General features: G+C 38.0%; 1 protein-coding gene across 8 annotated transcripts in view; it reads left to right on the forward strand.

Annotated features, from left to right (window-relative positions):
• The window catches only part of COL12A1 (collagen type XII alpha 1 chain), a 139,518-nt gene extending 113,022 nt beyond the window's left edge, over positions 1-26,496 (forward strand). For 7 of the 8 annotated variants that reach the window (XM_032409446.1, XM_032409448.1, XM_032409445.1 and 4 more), the window contains 15 exons: positions 2,388-2,537; positions 4,426-4,503; positions 5,834-5,920; positions 7,356-7,409; positions 8,505-8,600; positions 9,799-9,852; positions 10,428-10,481; positions 14,710-14,763; positions 16,218-16,289; positions 19,529-19,564; positions 19,672-19,738; positions 20,837-21,025; positions 21,984-22,052; positions 23,052-23,222; positions 25,448-26,496. In XM_032409446.1, the coding sequence (XP_032265337.1) occupies positions 2,388-2,537; positions 4,426-4,503; positions 5,834-5,920; positions 7,356-7,409; positions 8,505-8,600; positions 9,799-9,852; positions 10,428-10,481; positions 14,710-14,763; positions 16,218-16,289; positions 19,529-19,564; positions 19,672-19,738; positions 20,837-21,025; positions 21,984-22,052; positions 23,052-23,222; positions 25,448-25,623 (1,407 nt within the window). In that variant the 3' untranslated portion in view covers positions 25,624-26,496. Of the gene's footprint in view, positions 1-2,387; positions 2,538-4,425; positions 4,504-5,833; positions 5,921-7,355; positions 7,410-8,504; positions 8,601-9,798; positions 9,853-10,427; positions 10,482-14,709; positions 14,764-16,217; positions 16,290-19,528; positions 19,565-19,671; positions 19,739-20,836; positions 21,026-21,983; positions 22,053-23,051; positions 23,223-24,246 lie in introns of all 8 variants that reach the window. The other variant, XM_032409452.1, reaches the window with a different exon arrangement.
• Positions 26,497-26,897: the final 401 nt, after the last annotated feature.

A 26,897-nucleotide genomic window follows, 5' to 3' on the forward strand; every position in this document is an offset into this window, starting at 1 on the left:
GATAGTAGATGTTGAATTTGGCTAAGTTCTTATGAACTTTTTTGGCTCATTGATACACCTATTAAACTTACATTTGAGTACTTGCTAAAAAGAACTATTTTATTTTTCCTTCCATACCACTGAAGTTATTAGAAATTTAGTCTTCTATGAGCCAACTGATAACAACTTAAAAACTATTGTTTTTAAATTTCTAAATTTCATCAAATACTTCATTTTACTTAAGGAAAAAAGGGCAGTATTTTGCAGAAGTCTGTAGTGACAGTCATTAATTACAAATTAAGATAATTTTTTTGACATTTCCTTCTTTGCTTGCCTTGATAGAGAGCTATTTGTGTTCTTAGGTTTTATGTAATGCCTCCTCTTTTTCCTTCTGACAAGCTCTCTTGTCTACTCAAATCTCTACCTTCTTTTTTCATCAGACCTTTCTTTTTTTTAGTTTCTCCTCTACTGTTTCACTATGCTCTTTTTCCTCCTCCATTCCTCCACCCCATTCTTTTAACCTATTCTCACTTATCAATTCAAGTGCCAAGTTCAGTCACTATTGTCTATTTACATTCTTTACTGATCCAAAGATTCACTTTTCTTTCATTTTACATCTAATTTGGGAACTAAAGTTCTTCAGTCTTTTGGATGAGAATGGGTGGTACTCTGATAGCAAGAAATTAATGAACATGACATGTAGGGGGCTCTGGGAAAGAGAGGGTGGATAGGCTAAAAGAGCTTAAATAAGGAACGGCAGACAGCTATGGCTTCTTAAGGATTCTCTTGACAAGTTTTTGTGTCTCTGTTCCAAGTGAGAAGTTTATAGTAAGAAGAAAAAATGGAATAGATGAAAAATAAAGATTTATGGAATGGCAGAGCTTGGGAAGGGAGATGATTTGATGAGAGTGTTCCTATTGTTTTCTACTTGTCTGTGACCAAAAAATGTTTCACAACTGGGAAATAGTCCCTAAATACTTGGGACAGTGGTCTACAGATGAAGAGCCCACTCTGAAATGTTACTATGAATGTGTTTAAAATGTAATGAAACATACTGAAGAGATTGTAGCAAAATATGTTTTTAACATGAGTTTCTTAATGGTTGGTATTGACTGACAATTGGAAAAATTTTGTTACAAATTAAAAGTTTTGATTTTGAGATAATTTTTTGGGGTACTATGATTTTTCAAATACTTTGTGAATTTTTGGCCCTGAGTTTGTTCATACAAGAGCCAACAAATAAATTTTTTTTTAAGCTGGGTGTGGAGCCCAATGCAGGGCTTGAACTCAAGACCCTGAGATCAAGATCTGAGCTGAGATCAAGAGTTGGGCGCTTAACTGACTGAACCACCCAGGCGCCCCAAGTTTTAGTTCTTATTAGATAATAAATATCTTGAGAATGCATATATGATGTTCTTCTTGAATTCAATATTAGATGATTGTTTTAGGGACATTTAAAATTTATTTTTAGTAAGCTATGTATCACTTTTATATAAAAGTAATCAATATGTAATTCACACTTAAAACTTATAGATGCACTAAATTAGTGTTTTGCTGGTGATTCTATATGGGAAAAATATTCACTGTTTAAAGACATCTCCAGAGATTATCCTAATGCTTATTGACTCAAAGCATTTAAGAGAATTTCTGTTCCTTTTAACTTGGAGCCAAACTTTTCAAAGTAATCATCAAGTACTTACTTGAGTATATGTGCTGTGATAAGTGGAAACTATGAGCATAACTATGAATGAAAAGATTACGTGCAACCATTTTATACATTGTTGAAATACAAATGTTTTGTTAATTATCTGCACTAATAGATTTCAAATTCTGAGTGTCCTCAATATCAGATAAGAAATCAACATAAGATTCTTTCCTTATAAGGAAATTGAATCTTGTATCTATTGATTTCCAGAACTAAATCTCTGTAGAAGACATGTGCTAATTCTTTACTATGTTAGGTATCTATATGGTGTGCAAGTTCTTTTTGACTGAGATTAGGGAGTAACAAATTAAAAATTGAATTTAGCAAAGCCAGTGGAAGACATTTGAGGCTCCTTTCTACTGAGTATAATAATATATTAATAATTTCATAACTTGTATTTGAATAGTTCTTTATAGTTAATGGAATCATTTCATCTACTACTCATCTCTGGTCATCTCAGTAAGGTTACATATGGGAAAATAGGAAATTATGCTGTATGTGTGGATGAGGGCTCATTCAGTTTGATGTTGTTAATAAATGACATTGACATTGCAACCTTGTTCTTGGATTTTTAGTCCAAGACTTGATTTGGGTTAAGAGTAACTTAAAGAACATATTTTTTAACCTGTGATCTGAAAAATGCAGAAGTCAGCCAAGTTTTTTGGGGTAGAAATTTTATAATGGAAACAAATGATCTTTTTAGGTTCATATTGTAGTGACCTCAAAAAGTGTTAAGATTTACATCGACTGCTATGAAATCATAGAAAAAGACATCAAGGAAGCCGGAAATATCACAACTGATGGTTATGAAATTCTTGGAAAACTTCTTAAAGGGGAGAGGAAATCAGCCACAGTAAGTAACCCTTTTTTTTTTCTTGGTACCTTGTGTTAAGATTGCAATAACATTTTAAAAATAATCCGTGAGTTGTTTTTTTGTTTTTTGTTTTTCTCAGTGAGTTTTTTTTTTAAAGATTTTATTTATTTATTTGAGAGAGAGGCAGAGAGCATGAGCAGGGGGGAAGGGCAGAGGGAGAGGGAGAAGCAGACTCCCCTCTGAGCAAGGGAGCCCGATGCGGGGCTCGATCCCAGGACCCTGGGATCATGACCTGAGCCGAAGGCAGATGCTTAACTGACTGAGCCACCCAGGTACCCCCTCAATGAGTTTTAAGTTGTCAAATTCCTTAGACTGAAACATTGAAAAATTACATTGAGGAAATACGCTACTGACAGAACATAATAATGTGCTTGACTGCTAGAAACAAAATAAGATGTCAAGGCACCAGGGAACATCATGTAGTCATCTTGAAATTGGATCAAGTTGGAGAGTACAACACAAATAGTTGCCAGGATAATCAGTGAAATCTAAAATAACTCATTTTTTGTTTTTCAAAGATAGCGATGGTTAGTACAAATTTTGGCAATCAAGACATTAAGCATTTGTAGCTTAATGACACAGACACATGGGCTGTCACTGTCATGGGGCCTACGCTCTATCACAGAGGAGTCATCCTCCGTCTGTCTCAGAAGGAAGATCCGTGTAGTGGGGCAGCCAGCTGACCGACTGCATTACTCACAATTTGCACTGGCTCAAGTTTGAGGCAGAAGCATGCCAAAAGTATTTACAGTGCTATCTAGTAATAAAATTTTAAATTTAGAGTTTTCACTGTCTCAGGCTAATTAAGTTCATATTAAATGTCCATCAATGATAATATTGTTCTAAAAGCAAGGTTAACATCTTTGGCTTCTATTATTATTTTTTAATTGCATTTATTTAATTTAGCTTTCTTCCATGGACTGGATTTCCTTCTCCTAGATTCACAAGTGAAGTTTTTATTCCACGATGTAGAAAAAATTAATGCAAACTTAATATATGGTAATTAACATCTGGACTTTTAATTTAATTAAATTTTTAAATTTTTTAGAGATTAATAGAATAGTTAATATGTTTAACCCTCTAAATTAATAGCAATGATAGTGATGATTACTAAGATTTATCAAGCACTTAGCGTGTACTTTTTAATTTTTCTTTATTGAAGTATAGGCGACACATAATGTTACGTTACTTTTAGGTGTACAACAGTGATTCAACAAGCTTATACATAGACTTTTTATTGAATATTGGATTTGTTCTTTACATAGAATAATTATAACAGGTTTATAAAAGGATGGCTATATCCAAGCAATCTTTGCCTTTTCACCAAAGGAGCTTTATTTTTAAAATGTAGAAAGATAGAAAACATATACTGTATTGAAATAGTTAAACTGAGGGTAATCATAAAAGTTATTAGTCAGCCCCCAGGTAAGAATTTATGAAAAGAAAAGCATCAGTTTTAGGATAAATGAGGAATGACTTTTTTTCAAATGTTATTTTTCTACAAGGGTGAACTCTTAAAAGTTGATTTAAATGTGTATAGTCTTCAAATTCTTAATTAAAGTCTTAATTCCTAAATAAAGCAATTAATGTTCTCTTTAAAAAGACAAAACTCAATCAAGCATTTTATTTTAGCCAAGGAAGTGAATCAGAAGTGGGAATTTCACATATGCATTTTGCCTTAACATCTCTTTCTCTCAGGCATAGGTTTTTATGTTCTTTCCTTATAAAGTAAGGATCACGTTGCTCTCAAGGGTTTTCACCCTTGAGAGAGTCTTTGTGAGAAATTGGCAAAGGCTAAAATGTGGAAACGTTAATATAAAATGTTTTTCGTGCATCTTTAGCTGATGTTGCTGTTGGTTGTTTGCAGTTCCAAATCCAGAATTTTGATATTGTCTGCAGTCCGGTGTGGACCAGTCGAGATAGATGCTGTGATATTCCCTCTAGGGTAAGTAAAATGGAATGGAATCGTGTCGTGGTCTTAATAGTCCTCCTGGAATAAGGGATGTGGATGCAGATGGTCCGGGAGAGAAAGTAGCACTCAGCAACTGAATCTCCAGGATGGAGCTAAGGGACAGGCATTATGTGCATGCTCATCCCTACCACAGCTCAGGCCAATGACCCCTCCTCCGAAAGCCAGGAATACACAAAACTACATCTGGAAATTCTCCCTAATGGCCAGAGTGGTTATGTGTAGTTAGAAAAGTCCTGCTGAGTCAGCGGTTTTGATAAATCTACTTATTACAAAGCCCTCCTATTGCTTGTAAAATATCAGCATTTTACAGAATAAACCCTGATCTCTGTGGATATCCAAGGCTTATGGTGGACGTAACAATATTACTTTGTGAGATGATGATTTTCCCTCATTGTATCCGTGTAAGTGGTAATAGGTACGAAGCTGAACATAATGATGGATTGGACTCTTTTGGCAAGCAACGAACTGCATACATCCACAGGATGAATGTGTGTTATTTATTCAACAAATACTTATTGAGCACCTGTTTATTATAAGCCAGGCAGAATTCTATGTGCTTGGGCTACAGCAGTGAAAAGTGAATATTCTAATGGAAGGAAGGGGGAGAGAAAGAATTAACAAGTAGCTATACACTACATTACAAAGTAGAAATGATACAAAGCAAATCAGGGTGAAGGGATAGAGAGCCAGGTGAGTACTGTCAGCCCCCAGTGATAAGGTGAGGTTTAAGCAGAGACCTGAAGAAGCGAGGGAGCGGACAATATGGATAAGGGAGAAACAGCATTCCAGTCAGAGTAGAATGTACATGCAAAGGCCCTAAGGCCACAAAGTGCCCTGAATATCTGAGAAATATTAAGGTGGGGCTGGAGCTACATGAATGGAGGGGCGGGGGTAGGCAGTGAGATGGGCAAGATGGTGCTGGTTTGTAGAACGTGTAAGGCCCTGTAGTCCATGGAAAAGATTTTAGATTTACCCCAAATGAAATGGTATTGATATCTGAGCTACCCAGCATTTCTCTAACACTGGATTAGGGAAAATTGTATTAAATTACCAGTGGTCCCCGTGGTGGTTTCGTAAACATTTCTTTGTTATGTAAGGTTTCCTAAAGTAAAACAAAAAATAAAGACGTAAAGGACCAAAGCAAGATTCAACATAAGACTATTTGTCATGCTAAATACAAATTATTTCTTCACGTTGAGAAACAGATTTCCTTGTGTATATAAGATAAATGTGTGTGTGTGGGGGAGGATTGGAAGTCATTCTGATCTCAATTCACAGGCAAATATGCTTTTCAAAATTTCAGAGAGATGAAGCAAAATGCCCTGCTCTTCCAAATGCTTGCACATGTACACAGGACAGCGTTGGACCTCCAGGTCCACCCGGGCCTGCGGTAAGGAAACTGCAGCAGTCCTAGCTTTTCCTCTAAATCTTCGACGTGATCATCTTTTGGCCAATATATAGTGGATAAAATGCTTCCAGCCATCTGTATTTTCTAGGACAGAGCAAGCTAAATTGCAGACCATTTTTTGTGGTATGTTTTGAGATCTGAAATGGAATAAATCAAGAAGGAAATTTGAACACATTTGCACACATTTTTCCAGTCATGCAGGAATGAATGATATTGGCTAGTATTTAAGAGCTTTTCTCTTAAAGATGTGAATCTGGGTTTCCATCTATAATCACATGAGTTTGAAAATTTCTTCCATCTCCTAAAAGCTTCCTGTATATATGTTATGGAGCCATGGTTGAAAGGCTGATCCAGAGCAACTTGTTTAGAACCTAGGATATGTATATTTTATGTAGCAGAAATATCATGAGAATAACATGCAAGGAGGGAAATTTACATATGTGATGATATTATAAACTCCAGGTGAAAATATAGGGGTTTGGAATAACTGGAGGAAGAAGTCTATGACCAGGTCTGTTCATGGGGGTGGGGAGGCCAAGAAAGTGCAAGGAACAACATTGAAGATTGCAATGATAGATTACACTAATCAGCGTGGAACACCCCGATTTTGTCAATCCAGCATCTAACCTGGTGTGGTTTTGTGGGATGGAAGGGATACCTCTAAAGCCTATTGGCCTCTTTTAAGAAAATGGCTAATTAAGGTAGGAAAAGCTCAGAGATTCTCAGAAGACCAAATTTTATCATACTTGGATGATAGCAAATAATGTAAATTGATTTTAGGTTAATTACAAACCAGCTCCTCACATATAGAATCAAATGTCACTGGAATTACCACCATTCATTTATTTTTTATCAACAGTGACTTATCTGATTTATATTTGTAATCATAAAATTATATCCTGGATGTAACTTAGATGTTTTTGAGAAGTAAGGATTTTTTTATCCTCTAATTGATGTCATTGTCGTATTTATTTTCTCTTTGTTCAGTGAACTCTGAATTCCTGCTACTAAAGTACATGTTCTGAGATTCTGAGAGTTTAAAGATACTCTTCTTTTTGCATATTAATTTCTCTGAAGAATGCATTCATATAATTCCAAAACAGAATTTTCTCCTTACTGTATTTAAGTAATGCTTGTTTTTTTCCATTAAACTTCAAATTTTCAAATAAATTTCAAAACTTGCTAATGATTAAGAAAAGTTCAGAATATAAAAGTGAGACACTTGAAATGTACAAGGTTTTGAAATTCTCTTTCCCCACATATTTATATGACATGTAATATTCACTTCAATATTTTGAAGGTAGCTATAGAAGTATTGCCTAGAGAATGCCCTGCTTCTTGAAGTAATTTCTATATATCAACGTCTCCCTACTTTCCTTATTGTCACCCTAAAATGTGTTCTTACTATGTATTTTAGGGAGGACCTGGTGCTAAAGGTCCCAGAGGGGAAAGAGGAATCAGTGGGGCAGTTGTAAGTATATTTTAGAGCGCATTTAAATTTTCATGTATATGTTGAAGTCTGATTGTTCAAATTTCTACTAAGGGGATATGAGACTTTGAGCAAGTTAGTTCAAGTGTAGTGTGCTTTAGGCAATATAAATACTTAGGCCTTGTCTCTGATTGTCAAGACGATGAATTAGACTAGCCAGAGAAAGAATTGTCCAAGGCATCTCACTGCTGTAGGAATTACACATAGGGAATCTGCCCAAGAACCTAAGGGTTCTGCTGCATGCAACACGGAGAAACAGAGCCGGTCACGCATTCATCAGTCGGAAGACCCACAGGGAGCAGAGTCCCGCTGGAACCCTGGAGAGGGCTGGGAGCAGTTGTGCTGCTCTTTATTTCACCTGTCTCAGAGAAAGAGCTGAGTGGCCACGCATCCGTTCACTGAGGGTCATCAGCCCCTTTCCACCAGGTCCAACTCAAGCTTATTAGGGCAATCTATTATGACAGTAATGTGTACTTTTTGTCATAATATTACTAATGATAATCTAACCCAGTTAGGAAAGGGTGAGGCTGGGATGCTAACCCAGGGTCCTGACTCCGAGTTTTCACCTTTTCCACCTGGACACGTTGCAAAGAAGCTCCAGCATAGCGCATCTTCTTAGTGGATATCTGTGTTTCCTTGCTTGATACACATTACATATATACATTAGTCCCAGAAATAAGCCCAAGTCTAAGAGAAATCAGGACTAGCTAAAACTAAATGAAATCCACCAAAATTCAAGCTTTGATCTCATATGAATTCATGAATATAAATGTATGAATGTATCATATTCAGTGTGTTTTACTTCTTTTAAAAATCTACTTCTAATGGGACTTTTGGAAATTTAAGTGCTCTTGTGGTGAAAAGTGTTATTGTGCTTTTCAACTGATCTTTAATGAGTAATAAAGGGAAGAAAGGAATGGTATTAATAAATGCTTTTATAGGTGTGTAGATTTCTAAAATGTTCGCAAACATTATATGATTGATACCTTAGAGTTATGATGATAAGCTTCTGATTGGATGTTATCTCTGGAAGGTCATTACATGACTTTGTGGTTGTTTCTCTCTTGTGTGTTTTAGGGGCCCCCTGGCCCTCGTGGAGACACAGGTCCTCCAGGCCCCCAGGGTCCTCCAGGTCCCCAGGGACCCAACGGACTCTCTATTCCGGGAGAACAAGTAAGCACGAAAGCTTTCTGTATTTCAGTGAGGATGGTGGATTAACATTAAGTTGAAGTGGAATATTTTTTACTGTATTTTGCCAAACTCAAAAGTTTTCTGGGAACTCAACAAGGTTAGTCATTGGGATAACTTCCTATGACTATAATTTCAGATATGTAAATAGCGTATGTAATAATGTATAAATGTGTAGATAAAATTATTGCCACTAATTTGACCTTTAAAAAGTAATAGGTGATGCATTTATCCTTCAACATCCTGAAAGCTTTGAAATTACTTTCAGCCTTGGAAGCTCGTGGCTAATATTGATGATTTCAAGGCAAGCTTGCATTGTTTATCTGGGTCATTACTTTCTTAAACTTTTAAATAAAATGTTGACTTTTTGTTCCAAATGCAAATCTGAAGTTATAAAAAGGTTTTTACCCTTTAAGACTCATATTTTATTTAACTACTACCATTTTTTCTATGCCTTAAAATAAACAAAAAAATACAGTAGACGAATAAGCATACGATATAACTGCATAGTTTTAAAATTGAGCCTAAACTCCCTGTTAAGATGCCTTAACAGATAAATTTTTTTGGCACTTAGAGGAAAAATAATCAATATCAGATATAGCTAGAAATGAAACATGTGGAGGGATAGGGCTTTCTCACTCAAAAGTGTTGACTACATCTACTTTTAGCTTCTTCTGTCCAAAAGGGAGTTTTGGGGCCTTTACCTGTCTTATTACTATTATTAAATTAATCAGTTTTAATTAATTCAACTCGGCCTTTGTAACAATGTCTTTCTAGCATGTAGTTATAAAGACCAAAATTATGTTACAACATAATTTTCATTGATTGACTATCTTTCTATTAATATTGCACCTAATTAGATACATTAAATAAAAAATAGCTTTTTCCCTTCAAATTTTATTTCTGTGAAAACCCCATATGTTAAACTATGTTCTTTTAAAGTAGTAGGTATATCATCCCGTAATTATATAAAGTTATCCTCTAATAAGTGGAAATCAGAACACAACATTTACAGTTTAAAAAGTGAGCATCAATCTCCAAAATGATTTATTCACCTACACAATATAAAATGTGTTTATATTGGATTTATGAAGTGATGGAGATTTCAGAAGTGACTCATGTCTTCCCCTTTTACTTAATCTCTGTAAAATGCCTGAGGACTGTTTTCCCATTGCTGCTCTAGGGGCGCCAGGGGATGAAAGGTGATGCTGGAGAACCAGGACTTCCTGGCCGAACAGTGAGTTGTTCTTCAAGTTGCCTTTTCTTTCCCTCGTCAAGCGCCATTTGAAAAGTTGCCCTTGTAGTGCCCCAAAAGGTGAATCCGGGTGAAGCAGCAGAGCAGAAGCCAGGCTATGGGCTTCCCGTGATTTCCATTTCATCCCGTGGTCTTAGTTGTCAAGTTTGTGCTGTTCAATTCAGGTGTCGGCTTCTTGACAATCATCTACTATATGGCGGGCACTGTGATTAGTTCTGGTTTTCTATTGCTTTTCAGAGTCCCCTGAAATATTTTTTAAGAGATTTTATTTACTTGAGAGAGAGAGAGAGAGAGTGAATGCGCATGAGTGGGGGGAGGGGCAGAGGGAGAGGGAGAAGCAGACTCCCCACTCAGCAGGGACCCCAATGCAGGGCTCCATCCCAGGACCCTGAGATCATGATCTGAGCTGAAGGCAGATGCTTAACCGACTGGGCCACCCAGGCGCTCCCCCTGACCCCTGCTGAAATTGTTTTCAAGCATTTTGAAGAATACAAAGTGTTTTTTCCCACATAGGAACTATATTACAGCATTTCACTTGTTTGTTTCCTTTTGTGTAGGGAACCCCAGGATTACCTGGTCCACCAGGACCAATGGGACCTCCAGGAGATAGAGTAAGTTATCTTGGGCAGGCGCTGATGATGTTGGATAGGATATCACATTGTTGCCTATTAATTAAGAACCCTCCACAATTCAGTCTTCATGGCTGGAGATGCAGGATTCACAGGTCTTGTGGGAGGCTGAAGAACTAGTATCAGTGGACCACCTGACACCAGATCAATCTCAAGGTCCCATGAAACAAAATGGCGGGACTTTGGGCAGGTCCTTGAAATTTTCATTTTGGGAATTTTAAAAAACTATCCTATTCAGAAAAAAGGTTCATAAAAGGAGTGTTAGCTGATTGGAAAGAGACTCAAGAATCCTAACAAATTCTTTTAAATCCTAAGATTAAGTTCTTTTCATGAGGCAGCTTTTATGTAACTCTGAGAGTAGTCTTAATTTCCATGGCATTTTCTATGAAGTCAGGACAGCTTTTCTATCACATGTAGAACTCAAATTCCACTTTTACACCTTGAGGATGGGATAGACAACTGGTACTTAGTAGGAATTTTGCTCCTTTGTGGCAACTTTTGGAGTTCTCTTGATTTATGATGGAATTGGTGCAGGAAACCTCTTCTTTTCTAGGACAAGTAATGAGAAGCACAGTGAACATAAATTCTATGTTTTTTTTTTTTTTTAAAGATTTTCTTTATTTATTTGACAGAGAGAGAGACAGCGAGAGAGGGAACACAAGCAGGGGGAGTGGGAGAGGGAGAAGCAGGCTTCCCGCTGAGCGGGGAGCCCAATATGGGGCTTGATCCCAGGACCCTGGGATCATGACTGAGCCGAAGGCAGACACTTAACGACTGAGCCACCCAGGCGCCCTTAAATTCTATGTTCTATTCAATGTTGCAGAAACATTTGGTTTCATCGGAAACGACGAATACCTTAATAAGAGATTTTAGTGTCACTCAGAAACAAGGAACTGTTGACTTTTCAGTATCTTAGGGGTCAGACAACACCCCAGAGTAGTCTGTATTCTGACTAATCAAGTTAAAGCTTGTGATTAGCAGCAGGATCTGAGAGAGCTTACTGTAATAGCTGTCACTAACAAGCTGATTTGCTAACCTTAATACCTCTAAGACACCAGGCAGAAGAGGAGGGTAATTCAGTTGGAGCCAAGATTTGCCCAGATAATACTGAATGGTGGATGATATGCCAGTGAACTTTATTTGCCTACTTTTGAGTTTGAGAGAGAGCGAGGTCAGAGAGAAGACTGTGTTCTTTGGAAATCTGTGACCTGGAGATGGTACTTATGTAATACATTCTTCTGACTCTTCTGAGACTGGCACTTCAGGTTTTTTGAATTCTTATTTTATAATAAAAGTAGTAAGATTGCCGAGGTGACAAGTTGGTCTATTCAATTAGAAAACAAAACCAAAGATACTGCAATTAAGTGATGATGGGCTGACTCACTTGGTGCTGTTATTATGGAAGTCTCGTGGGACCCATCCCGTCCAGCCAGTGTGGGCTTCTTGCAGATACAGTAGGTCGCCAGTGATATCCCATCAACAGATTCTTCCCCGAACTGGTGGTCAGGCAGCCATTGCCACCATCACTGCTTCTCTGAACGAAGGAATGGGAAGGGTCTATGCTTTTTTGCTTTTTCGTTCTCAAACTCTAATTTGTGAATCCAACTTTGTGGTGAGGCCACCCAGATCTCCCAGGCTGAGAGTGAGGAAACTTCTCAGGAAATCATTCCCCTCTTTCCCACCCAGCCTTGTTCACCTACCTACCACTTAGTTTCCTACCACTAATGCTGAAAGTAGGGTGCACAGCTGATGGAACATAAACAACTTTGGAAAGTTAGATAGACTTTGGTATAGGCATCATGGCTGAAAAGAAAGAAATAAAGAAAGAAACTTGAACTCTGTGGTGGAAGAGAAGAGAAGAAAGCTCAGGAGAGCAAGCCCAAGGACCACAGTGAGGAAGGAAGACTTGTTACCTATATGGAGTTGGGAGGAATTGGATGCATGTGTTGTCTTCAGCATAGATGATTTGCAAAATGAGGCACAGCTTTGGGGACCGTTAGAAAGAAACAAAAGAATTGCATGTATAGGTATCTAATACATGTGTATTCATGAAAACAACCATGGGTCTTCTCAGCCAGCCTCACTTAAGGGGAAGCAGCAATAACCACTGCAGCTTTGAAAATGGAGAATAAAGTAAAATTATAGCACAAAGTTCTGCAGATGGCTCAGTGGGCAGACCTTCTGAAGACATCAGAATAAGATCCTATTCAACCCAACTTAGACATATGTTTCTTCTAAAAGAAAATGGTTGGTTGGACCTAAGTGTTCATGGATGGACATTTGAGATAGATATATATATATATATATATAACATTCAGCCTTAAAAAAGAAGGAAATCCTGTCATTTGCAACAACATGGATTAAATTTGAACCTGGAAGACATTATGGTAAGTGAAATAAGCCAAGCACAGAAAAAAGAAATACCAAATGATCTCACTTATGTATGGGATCTAAAAAAAGTTGAACTCATGGAGGCAAAAAGTTGCATGGTGGTTGCCATGGGCAGGGGTGAGGGGGATATGGAGAAATATTGGTTAAAGGCTATAGAGTTGCTGTTTAGGATGGATGAACTTTGGAGATCTAATGCACAGCGTGGTGACTATAGTGAATAATACAGTATACTTGGAATTTGCTAATAGAGTAGATCTTTAAATGTTCTCATCACACTCAAAAAATGATAACTGTGTGAGGTGATGTATCTGTCAATTATCTGGGTTGTGGTCATCATTCCACAGTGTACACATACATCCAAACATCATGTTGTACACCATCAATACATACAACTTTTGTCAATTATACTTCAATAAAGCTGGAGGAAAAAAGAGAAAACGGTTGATCAGGAATTTCTTAAGCTGACTGGAAGAGGATTATTCAGAAACATAATACTCACCTAAACAAACAAACAAAAGAGTGTCCTATATTGACGTTGGAGAAATTTAGATGGAAGAAATGCAATTCAAACTGCCTAAGCAATACCACCGGGGCATTTTTGCTTCTTCAGTGGCTCTCAGAAGCAATGTTGATGTTACATCAGATGAACTTGGAGTCTGTTTTTTGTTAAGCAGGCCTGGATCTCCCAGAAAACAGTCTGAAATCTTTATCTGTTTAAGTTTCTGGAAAAAAAATGGGTGGTGGTGGAATATTTCTAACATAATTTTAAAGAAATAATTTAAACTTCCTCTGTCGTAAAATCAATGGAAGCATGGATACTTAATGCAGGCAGTTATCCAAATGCTCTTGATTTTTGCTCAAATCCAAGAATATGGATGAAATTATCAATCTTATTCCCTGCAGAAAATGAGACAAAAATCTCCTTTGACAGAGGAATGCAAGAACTATAAAAAAGACCTGACTCAGAAATCCTCTGCTGAATTTCAGAGATCCCGCTGTTGGAATGAGTGCTAACTGGGTAGCAGAGTGACTCATTCCAAGCAGAGGTCATCTGGCACTTGGATGGAGGCAGGTCGTGAGAGCCACAGAGCAGGCCTGCAGGGCAGGGTGTGGCGTTGCCGGGGCACATCTGTCTTTCCAGTCAACCTGACACCCATGCGGATCTGGCCTCCTGTGCGAGATGAGGAGAGACAAATCACTAAAACAATTAGCTGAGGATCTGAGGATTTTCTTTCGAGTCGAAGGCAGTTAAGACAACTTCACACCTTTCCAGGGTCGGGGAGAGAAATGCCCCTGGAGTGGAGATATCAGTGGTCCTGCCCTTGGCTGCCTGGCCATTGCTTAGGAAGTGAGGGAATTTTTACTCAGGTGGTTGGCCTTTCATTCATCTTTTATGATGCCATGAGTTTTGGGCAGCAACATTTCCTTTCCTCCCACTTTGATTCTTTTTGGGCTAGTTTGTGAACATTGACTTTTCAGTAGAAAGTGTTAGCCTTGCTCTAGGCTTCCTAACACTCGTACAAAAGCAAAAGCTAGCATCTTTATAAAAGGAGTCTACCTTCTTTGGAGAAGATTAGTGTGACTCTTAAAATGACTTTATTTATAACTATATAAATGAATAAGTATGGAAATTAACTATTCAGTAAAAGGTATAACATAAATTGGAAAGCATTTTTTTGGGGGGTATATTTGTCTTCATAGTGGAAGGTTACTTGCAGTTGGGTATTTCACTCTTCACTCTTAGTGAGCTCTTTAGTGCCTTTCCTTTTCTCTTGGTCATTATTTCACTAATCCGAAATTAATTTTATGTTTACAATAGGGCTTTACGGGAAAAGATGGTGCAATGGGACCCAGGGGCCCCCCTGGGCCACCGGTAAGAACTGAACGGATTACATTGTTGTCTCCCCACCACAACCCCTGCCCCCATTTGCTTGGGAAAAGCCCAGGAACCTGGCCTTTGAGGCACATTCCGTCAGTGCTGTGGGGTACACTGTCAAGGGAGCTGTTGGCTTTATTTTCCTAAATCAAAATGGGCTACAGAAAACAGATGTGTTAAAATACAGAGTCTTTCTTTTTAAACAAGTTATGTTTGGAAAATAGAAAAATACCCCTAAGTTGGCCACTAGCTGGTTAGCGCTTCTGTTCCTTCCAACCCCACACTGAGTGGTAGGGTTTTAAGACCTTACTCGTTACTTTCTGTTCTAAAATTTTAAGAATCTATGGTCTATTAAGATTTTAAGAATCTAAGTATTTCAATTTTAAGGATATTTATTACTGACCACTATCAGTCATTCTGAGGAAGTAAGTTTCACCCAAGGAGGTCTTCTAATTAAGATCTTTGGGGAAAATACTGAAGCCAATGATTTGGAAAGTGGCATCTATATACCTGCATCTGGGTGAGATCATAATGAACTTGTGTGAGGTGATGGATGCTCTTCATGTCTGATGGTAGGATATGAAGACTTGAGAGCATGTGTTAAAATAATGTTATTATTTATGTTTAATATATATGTTCTCAGGTAGAGGAGAATTTAAATGTATAGTAAACTTGCATTTTAAATATTTACTACAGATTTAAATATTTACTATAGAGCTTTGCATAATTGACAAAGTAAAGGATTAACTGTCCTACAAAATTTGATGATTCTATTTTAAGGAAATTTTAGGCTTTAGAACATAAGGTATTGGTTAGGAGATATTATAAATATTTTATGAAAAATATGACTAAGAATTTTAAAACTGTGTTAAAAGCAACAGGGAGAAATTCTTATGGGGTGAAGGGTGCTCACATGATAGAACAAAGTGGAAGTGTAGAGAAGGCACCAAAAAAAAAAAAAAAAAAGAATTTCTAGGCAGAGAGCAGGACTCCTAGCAGCAAGGGAAGACTCGGCCACAGTGGTGCCCGATTTAGCACAAACCCAGCTACTTTCTTAATTTCTTCCCCAACCAAAGTTTTCACTCTTGTCTTTTGATGGGTTTTCTGGTTTTGCAACAGAGATAAACTAAAACACAGGGATTGCTTTCTGCCAATTCATTTTGTAACCAATCTACTAGAATCACAGTCTGTGAACTGTGAAACTGTGTGTAGGTACAGATTTTTTTCAAATGGTCCTAAACTGTATTTGGGAACTATATGTTCCATAAGATTGAGAATTATCAAGATTTTCTTTTTTCTTCATGCTATCTTAAAATTTGGTTTTACTCTTCCCTATTGCGTGCCGCTTCTGTGAAAGGCTTTTAAAGCTGGCCACGTTTGCTAGTTTACTCGAGATGGGATTTTTCTTTCATTGTGTCCTTCCCTTTCTTGGCCTGGCCCATGTGTTGCAGGGAAGCCCAGGCTCCCCAGGCGTCACAGGACCGAGTGGGAAACCAGGAAAACCCGGAGACCACGGCAGACCCGTAAGTGGACAGATTGTGTGTCAAGAGGCCTTTCCCTGTGGCTATAAATAACGAGGATGCTACAAGGCTTTGGCCTATTTGTGTTATCTCTGTCGTAATGGGTTTAAAGCATTTGTTGAAACTGTACTAAAACCCATGGATTTCACTTGGTACCAGTTCTAAAATTTTTCTCTCTAAGTTATAACATTTGGGGATGAAAATTGTGGTCATAGGGTTTCTTTAAAAGGAGAATGGGATTTTGAGCCAAGACATATTTTTGCACTGTATAAACACTCAAAGCTGGGTCAGCAGAATGATTCTTTTATTTAGGAATGGTATGCTGCTTAAGATAGAAAAATACGTGATGGTGGTTCTCGGCGCCTCCATCCCGTCGAGAGTTTTGCAGATGTTAACCCTTCATGAAGTCATCCAGTCATGCATTCACTCATTTCTCTCTCACTGAGGATGCTAGAACAGTAGTCCCAGGATTAAAAGGATTTTTCTAATCCACTACTTTACTTTTTTATACGGCCCTGCTCCAATTTATATACAGTTTATCTTTCTTTCAGTCAGATGGTTTGATTAAAATAGTAGTTACGATGGCATTATGCCGATCTGGTATTTTCAAGTTAGTCCCTCCAAAACTGAATTTGAAGTTCCTAAAATCACAAATCCAGAAGTATTTGTAATGACTGTTGAGCATCATCTTCTTTACAACCTTTTTCTTCTTTGTATATATGAAGTGTGAAAATATTTTCAGCAGTTTATTTGTCTGAATTGAATTCTAAAAGATAAAAATTTATGTCAAAGATAATGAAGTCCAACTATTAGCAATGACACAAGTCCATCAGGGCTATTCTCTGGACAGAAATCTTTTTTTTAAAGTATTGTCCAAATTATATAAACCCCAACTTAAAAACTGTTTAATGTCAAAGAAACTTAGGGTAGAATCTTTATGTGACAGAGCCTGCCTTCCATGTTTACATAAAATTAAGCAAGCAGCATAAAGATGAAAGGACTCCTGATACACTTTACAATCTGTGTGTACCCTAGCACATGAATTTATTACTCTCTTTTCCTCAGTGAATCGTAGCAGAAACTTCACAAGAGCAGTTAAAAGCACATGGAACTTCTCTACCCATTCAGAATTCTATTTCATTTGACTATGACTGAAATGGAGTTTCACATAAGAATCTACCTGATGTAATTGATGGCTGGAGCTAGACACCTAAAAGAAACTTCTGCTCCCTTTACTTGAAATGTGATCTCTAGATACTGGCCATAAAGATGATTCCTACAAATCATATATACTAGAACAATCTCAGAGTGGCAGTAAATTAAAAAACACACGCGCACACACACACCAGGAACAATCTCAAAGTAGCAGTAAATGTAGGATAAAAAATTCCTTGAAATTTACAGAAGGCTCCAAACTAAGTCATAATAGTGTTTCCATAAGAGTCTAATATTTTTGGCAAAGGGAGCACCAAACTCTGGTTTCTTATAATTTGGTAACATTATTTGGATCTTACCTACCCTCTTTTCTCCCTTTATTTTCCTCATCCTTCTAAGGTGGCAAATTGCTCCTTCTTTTCTTCTCTTTTCTGACGTACCTTTAATTTCTTAAACTAAAACTAGCAGATGGGTGTATAAAGGTCTTAGCAAAGAGCTTGGCTCAATCACTGTTAGCTCATGTCATTAGCTATGGTCACCAGTTGGTATCTTCTTGCTAACTTGTAACACATGATGTGGTATAGAGGGTACTTTAAGGAACTGCTTGTGGAATATTTGTAGTCATTTACTCAACACCTGGTTAATGCTTAAATGTGTTAGCCCGTGTTCCAGGGTCTGGGGATACAACAAAGTTTGTGTAAACAAGACAAAGTCCTGGCCTTCATGGAGATTCTTCTAGTGGGGGATACAGACCAAAAATGTGTAACTAAACAATATCGTTTCTGGTGGTGGTGAGTAATACGAAGAAAAAGGGAAAAGAGTAAGGGGTCAGGGAGTAATTGTGATAATGAGAAGGTGGCTATTTTAGATATAGTAGTCAGGGAGCCCCTTTGAGGAGGTGACACTGTTGTGACATGAGGGAGGAAGCTGTTTGAAGATCTGTGGGAAGGAGATTCCAGGTACAAACAAAAGCCCCGAGTGAGGAATGAGTCTGGCAAGTGAAGGAACAGCAGAGAGGCCTGCGTACCCTAGATGAAGGGCGTTGAAGGGGAGAGGGATAACAGGCAAGGTCGGAGAGCTGGGCAAGGTGATCATGTGGACCATCTAGCTGATGATACGGAATTCTTATTTTGTGCTGAGTGTGATGGGAAACCCTTAGAGGCAAAGGAGTGACATAATCTTATTTCCCTTTTAAAAATATCACCCTGGCTTCTGTGTGGAAAATAGACTCTATAGGGGCAAAATGGGAAAACAGGAAGGCCAGTGGAGAAGATATTGGAGTTGTTCAGGCAAAATTCTTGGAGGCTGTAAGAAGTGGTTTGGTGTGGGGTATTATCTGAGCATCAGGTTTGTCAATGGGTGGATGCTCCTTCCATGATAGCAGTTGGCAGCCTAGAAACACATTATGGAAAGACAAAAACTTCTTGCACTTTAGAAAACTTTTTAAAGATCCTCTGGCCAGTGAGAGGCTTGACAGAGTAGGGACAAATATTCTGTGGCTGTGTTTCAATTTGGGGCCACCATTTGGATTGAGTTATTTAGTAAGAGAGACACATGGTTCCTTTTATACTCAATGTACACACACACACACACAATAATTGGAAGAAGTTAGAGATATATACTGAGTTAGGAAATTGACCAAGAGCCCACTGGTTCTTACTAGAACTGAACCTGGATTAACCTCATGGATCATCTAAAATAAGAAGCTGAGCTACCCAGTCATGGTGTAAAGGAAAGTATAATGGTACCAAGGGCAATTTCTCATCCATATTTTAGTTCCAGGCTTATACCATGAACAGCATCACGAATGTATGCAGAATACGTAACTTCTAAATCTGTGATCATAAAATTCACATCTCAGCACTAATTTGGAGGATATGTTTTTCTGAGAGAGACAGACAGAGAAACAGTGAAAGAAAGATTCCTTCTTACAGACAGGCAAAATGCGAGTAACATGGATATAAATATGCTGTGTCATTTTGCTCATCTGTTAGAAAGCAGACCTTGCTGTCTTTCATCATGTGCCTTCACGAATCATTTTAGATCATGTTTGTCAGTTTCTAATCTATGAAATTCCTGTATTTCAGGGTCCATCTGGATTGAAAGGAGAGAAAGGCGATAGAGTATGTATTTCTTAAAATTTGGTTTACGTTTATTTTGTGTGTTAAACATTGAAGTCTGAAACTATAGAAATAATATGCTAATGATTCTCATTGATTTAATTAACAAGGGAGACATTGCTTCCCAGAACATGATGCGAGCAGTTGCAAGACAAGTCTGTGAACAATTGATAAGTGGTAAAACTTCTTTTATTTTTAATGTATGAATGGTTTTTAAGTTTATTGCAGGAAAATGCAGAGTTTGAGTCATAAAGTTTCTAAGATACATGTTTCTATTTCATTTTGATGATCTCGTATTTTTATTCATTCTCAGTTTTGGATCTGGTTAGATAAAACTAGTGATATTTTAATGACTGTGTCATTAACATAAAATAAGAACCCAAGGTAAAATAATAACTTGTTATCCTATACTTAATCTGATGCAAAATCATTGAAAGGGCTTTTCAATTTCCTTATTAGGATTTTTAGTGATCTTCATCCGGGTATATGTAGAAGCAGCAAATGTTGGATTTTTAAAGTTTTAAACTTTAAGTTATTCTATGACTTTAAGGAAGGAGGCCCATCAAGATTAATTTGATCACAGAAAGTACATTTTGGTGGGGACGTTTTTATTTGCCTCCTTATTTTTTTCAGACTCTTTCTTCTTATTCTATGAAGTCTACCAAGTAATAAAGTTCAGTGCCCACAAACCGAGTATGGCCTTAAACTCAAGGTTCCCTATTTCAGAAATCTTAACAGTGTTTCTTCAAGTGTGATCCTGAGGAACACCTGCATTAGAATCACCTTGTTAAAAATGAGGGTTCCTGGGCCACACCCCAAACATAGCCAATCCCTGTCTTTGGAGATGAGGCCCAGAAATCTGTATTTTTCAAAGGATCCCACAGGTGATTCTAATTGGCACTACAGCCTGTTTATCATTCTTAGGTACACACAAAAATAGTATACTTTCTTAATTTAAGAAAGGTTCTCTTTTGAGTGACATCATCTGGCAAAACATAGGGCTTTATATCAGAGCCATATTAAACTTTTACAACTCTTTTATGGTTGATAGTAATGCTGTGGCTTACTGGTCAGTATTTTGTGGAGACAATTGTTTATCAGGGATCATTTTATCCTGGATGGCTGGAGTGTTTTATTTTTAGGCTTCTAATTAGAATGTGTCCTAGAGGGGGAGGAATAGAGATGGATTGCACTAGGCACTAAGAGAAAAGAGTTTCACCATCTCATCCCTTCCCTACTGGGTTTCTTACTAACAAGTCTTCTTTCTGTTTGTAGGTCAGATGAGCAGATTCAATCAGATGCTGAATCAGATTCCAAATGACTATCACTCCAATCGCAACCAACCAGGCCCACCGGGTCCCCCAGGCCCCCCTGGCAGCGCGGGGGCCAGAGGAGAACCAGGACCTGGTGGGCGACCAGGCTTCCCCGGCACACCAGGGATGCAGGGACCCCCGGGTGAACGAGGTGGGTTTCTCTGGCTGCTACGCAGGGATAAAGAAAGTTTGCAAGTGTGGGATCTGGGTCAGGTTGAAAAGCACGTGGAAGACTGAACTTGGCAACTGCTTTAACTATTCTTGTTTGGACAGCCCCAGAAGAGCTATGTGTCCATGAACCTGTCTTTTCATTCAGGCAGCCCCAGGCCATCGAGATCTGTATCAAAGAACACAGGAAGATTTTGTCAGGAGATCTCAGTAAAGATAATGCTATGTTCTGATGGTTGTTGTCATTGTTGATGGAAGAAACTGTATTTTGGCAAACTGGGACGCTAAAATCTGATTAATTATTGTGACTGGCAAGAGTTGGGCACCAGCTGAATGTATTTAAGCAGCCCTACAGTTTTAGATCCAAATTCTTTTGGTTCCTTTATTCAGGGCCTGGCACTGGCCTTACGTGTTTGTTTGGCTTTAATTTCATGGTAGATAAGTGTCATTGAAGGAAAAAGAAGAAAAATAGGATTATTTGATTCCAGATGTTTCAGGACTCTGGGTGTTCGCTTTGGTCAAAGCAGCAGCTAATATTCTGGAGAAGACTTAGATACTTCGGTAATTCTGACGGTTTGGTTGTTGTGCAATGGGGCTACCAAAGATAAGATACCTTTAAGATGTTTCTCAATGAGTTGTAACTATTTATTCAAGATTCCTGTTCTAAATTACTGTTTCTAAAAAGAATATATTTGACATGTTTGTTTTCTTCAAATAATTTTTCCCCTGACTTGTAGCCAGATTTGTTTCTTGGCCATGAATCTGGAATTACCCAAATGTCTAGAAAGAATTTGGCTTCAAGAGTGAACTTCTGTGAAAAATTAGGTTCTGCTTTCACTAAAACAAGTGAATTACTTGAATTAAGCATTATCAGTTAAGATGAAAACTATGTGTTTCCCGATAATTTTCTCCTTGTGCTTTCTCTTTTTGTCCTCGCTTAGGGTTGCCGGGAGAGAAAGGTGAAAGGGGTATTGGGTCTCCAGGACCTCGAGGGCTGCCTGGCCCCCCAGGTATGTTTGCCCGGACATCAAATAAGTAAACAGCAGAAACACTGGGAGAGCATACAACCCCGAGATTCACCATCTGATCCTCTGAGCTTCAGGCAGGCCTGCCACCACGAATATATTTTAGCAAGAAGTTCAGCTTGTATAACCTTCTCACTTTTGTGTTCTCTTTGTTCAAAAAACTATTTGACTGTGTTCCATTAAGCATTTACTATAACTTTAATATAAGAGGGTAAGAGTTTTAGTGACATAGAGGGTTTCTGTTTTCGTTTTTATGGAATTCCTATTTGTTTTGTTTGGCCACATAGCCTTTAAGGATGGTGTTATTTCCTGTTTCTTCTCGTATTCTTCAAGATGTTACTAGCAGACCGAGAAAATAATATTCTCACTAAAAAGCCTGACACATTGCAAGATTTCATTCACAGTTTCTTTATTGATGTTTTGGAAAGAAATAATAGTTGTCTCGTTGTTTTATGCATTTCGTTTCCTAAACTGAAAATGGATTTTTGTTTTTCTTCATTGTAAGGTCCACGAGACCCTTGTAACCAAGGTCAGCTCTAGTGGTTAAATCTTTACATTTATGTTAACCATAAATAAGTATAACTTGATCCAGAAATAACATCCCTTTACATAGTCTGGAGGTGTGAAGCAGGCGCTCCCATGTTTTCCTGGTAGTCTGATGTGCCTAATATAGCCATTTTCTTCAGAGAGTTTTATCTCTGTAAGAGTGGGAGCCATTCGGGGAACTCATTGATATCTTCAGTTTGGCTTAATTCTTGGTAAGTCAGTTTTCTTTGGATAAAATCATTAAAGTAGTTCTATCTCTGTCATTAACTCTCGATGGATCACTGGTAAGAAAGTTCCACACTTTAGTTCATACTGGTGATATCTTAAGGAAATATTTTTTTTCTGTACCCTAGTGCATCATCTAGTCTTGAAAATTGTTGATTGCCTCAGGAGATGTATTTAACAAAAGGAGAAATCTTCGTTTTAACCCCATACTAGGTCCACAAGGAGAATCCAGAACGGGTCCACCAGGGTCCACAGGATCAAGAGGTCCCCCTGGCCCCCCGGGTCGTCCTGGAAACTCAGGTATCCGAGGCCCCCCAGGTCCTCCTGGATACTGTGACTCGTCCCAGTGTGCCAGCATCCCATACAATGGGCAAGGCTATCCAGGTATGTTGTTGCCCGTGTAGGAACCCATATTCACCTGAATTAAGAACCTTTATGGCAATCAAGTTCCCTAGGATTGAAGGAAGGTTGATTTGGGGATTTCTTGAAGATATCAATTCTTTCAGTTACATGTTTTGATTATGTAGTAACATTGTTCTCTCTCAAAGCGTAAAACATTACTTCATTGTTGGGAGTTAAATAATTATTTGCTTTTCCTTCCTGTATTTCTACATTTGCCAAATCACATTGTAAACCTCTCCTTAATTTCTTTTGGAAGTTCAGAGAATGCAATCAAATGACTTTTTTTTTTTTTTTAAACCTAAAGATTGGGAACAGGGATTTGTTGAATATAATTGTAGAATGTCAAGAGTACATACTAAAAAATTGTTTTGGGAATCTAATATTTAGGCAAACTACTTGATAACATGGTGCAGACAACTGAAAATAATTCACTGTCTCATGCTGTCCATAGTATTAACGGTCATAAAATCTGGGACTTGATTTTTTCAAAGAATTGGTAGGGCAAATCTAGTGTTTGACCATTATTGAGGCCAGGTCTCTTATACCTGCTTTGGGGATGTGGGGACAGGGGAGATACATTGATCTGGGAATAAGAAACTCATGCTGTGGTCAGTGGTGACCTTTTCATCAGCGCACCCTCAAGCATCTTGCAAGTTTTAAAAATGATACTGCTGTTTGATATGGTTGGCTACTAGCAAATAGTGCATGAGTAGTTGAATATCTAAATATCTATATATCTATATATTTATGTGCATACTTATATATGACCAAAAGTAATAATGAATTTTAATGCCAATTTCTCATGCAACTCGTTCACAAAATTATAATTTACTTCTTTATAAGATAAATTTTAATTACCTCTACCTTATGGTATGTATGAATAACTGGAAATATATGGATATATATATATATATATTTTAACCATTACATACTTAGATGGATGTGTATATATATTTTTTGCATAGTAATTCAACTTTTAAAAACTATCATCTTTGACCTGTTTCAGGTTCCGGCTAACAAATTTTCTAAGTCGCCAGTGCTGCTTACAGTTTGAATACATGAAAATCCTGTTTCTGAGATGTTTGCGCACGTGCTTATTAGGAAATGAGTCTGTATGGAAATTTCACCACAGATATGGTTAAAGAAGCGGGTGGACATCATAAAGGAGGGTGGAGACTCTTTATACTAACTTGAATGAGACAAAAGCAGTGGTGTTAGTTTATAAGCCTGATGCATTTCAGTAATAATGTAGAAAAATATTATTAAAAAAAAAAGTTCAAACCCACAACCATGAGGAGCCTCAGTCGTGAAAGAGGCGCATAATAAAACTACTAACCAGCGGAGGTCATGCCATTTTGAGAAAAACAATTAACCTGGTTAAAGAGAAATGTCTTATGTAAATAATAAACTAATTGTGGCTTGTAAATGATTTGTATGTGATCCTGTCCACTAAAAGCACTTAACAATTCTACAGTAAGCTTCTGCATCAAAGCCTGCTGCTTGCTCTGTGCCGGAATAACACCGAATGGAATCTCCTCATCTCTTGCTTGTTAGCGATGTGTCTGATTCAGGGCATGTGTCTTATTATTCTTATTTTTTGTACATGTACTCTCATTTGGGTTTTGTAATTGCAAGTTTCAAACCAAAGTTTTACAATCACTTTTTTTTTGCTTCCTGTTTCGCTGTAGTCACTGGGGTTCCTTTACCCACCGAACTGTAACTCAGTCTGTGGGAGAGACAGCCACAGAAAATGTCCTGTACTGTATATTACCTGGTGATAGTTGAATTTCACCTCCACAGTTCAGTTTCTAGGAGCCAATAAACTTCCCCTTATCTCCTCATCTTTCCAAATTGTTCTCTGAATTGAGGAGTTTGAACTCATGAACAGTGGCTTGGGGATTCGCGAAAATCCTACCTAGGTTTCTGCGTTTACAGTTCTTTGGCGCAGCCTCTGACCGTTCCCAGGTACTTGTGCAATGATTGTATGTGCTGCTGGATCCTTGAAGGTTAAAAAAAAAAAAGTGCCATTTTTATTATTTGATCATCACCAAATTCTCTCTGCAAATGGACGTAATCAGAACATTGTAACTTATCTATTTATAGTGATGAGATTAAGACTGGAGTGCCATCACCTCGGGTGATGATTTAGCTTTTGCTGTGTGTGTGCCTTCCAAATCATGCCATAACTGTAATGTTGAATCGGACAGAGCCGTACGTGCCCGAGGGCGGGGCCTACCTGCCCGAGCGCGAGCCCTTCATCGTGCCGGTGGAGCCCGAGCGGACAGCCGACGAGTACGAGGACTACGGCGCCGATGAGCCTGGCGACGAGCAGCCTCCCCACGGGCGCTGGCGGCGCGCCCTGCCCCGCAGTCCGGGGCAGTGAACCTGAGACCGCGCGCGCAGCGCTGCCACGCTGGGGGGAGGTGTTGGGATTTTCATTGACAGGTCAGACAGCAGTGTACGTCTTATCTGCGATGTTTCTTCCGGCGTTGCTTCATCCGAGAGTATGCTTTCTGACTGTAGAGAACCTTGTTTCTGCAGGAAACCTAGCTCGCTGCACGCAGTCTTGTAGACATTTTTGCCTTTGCCCTTGAAATGCTTGCAAAATACTTTGCTCGCAAAAGCTGCAAGGAGAGAACGTGCCTTGTGCCTTTAGTTAGCACAAAAGGCAGCCTCAGTGAAACTCTTAGGTTAAGCAGTAAGTCCTGGAACCCAGAACGACTGTGTATTTCGAGAGGGCAGTTCATCTTTTCCAGTACTTGTTTGCAATTCAGTTACACCACGATTCAAGTAATTCCCCTCCTCAAACGGAAAAGGAGGAAAAAACCCCAACTCCATTGCAATTATTTATCTTCCTCTTCTATCTTCTGTTATATGTTAGGGCATAGAATGCTCTTATACATCTCCTTTAACAACCACAAACCTTAAGCCATGTAGCTGAAATTATTGTATCAACTGGATACAGTTCCATATTGCCTTAAACCTCCTTGTTTTAGACACACTAACATTTATGCCAAATTGCAGATTATTCTGCAAAGATGGAATTGCATGTTTGTGTTGTATATTTAGTATGAACTTTTTTTTTTCAGAACATAATGTTTCTTAGTTATCAAAAGCAGTTGGAAAATGTTTGCAAGACTATGAATATAGAATTGCTGCTTTTATATTTTAACTGCAGATTGTGAATTTCACTGCCTTATATTATTTATTTCTGAAACAAAAGAGGCATTTTTCAATAAAACTACTGAAAATTTGACATGGTATGTTTTTTCTTTGAATGGCCTTTTGGAGTGTTCAGGCGGTTGTCACAACAAACAAGTTTATATCCTTGGATATGGTTACAAATCTTGCTAATACTATTAAATTATGCTAAATAACTTTAGATTTTTAATGATACAGTGAAGTCATAGAGAATGTTGAGAGCCTTAAAAAGCTCAGCAGATTCCAAAGGCTTTATTGGGAATGTAGAGGATGTGTGGGTTGGTGGAAAAACAATGAGGTATCCTAGGAGACCACAAACAACCAAATAATCTTTAACAACCCACATGATTTTGATTTAATCACCTTCCTATACCATATTTTACCCAATAACATGTTTAATGCAAAAAGGAAAATTCCTTAATGGAAATTTTTACATTTAGTTTTAAAAATTTTCTA

The sequence above is a fragment of the Phoca vitulina genome, unplaced genomic scaffold, assembly GCF_004348235.1.
Source record: "Phoca vitulina isolate PV1807 unplaced genomic scaffold, GSC_HSeal_1.0 scaffold11, whole genome shotgun sequence".
Taxonomy (NCBI): domain Eukaryota; kingdom Metazoa; phylum Chordata; class Mammalia; order Carnivora; family Phocidae; genus Phoca; species Phoca vitulina.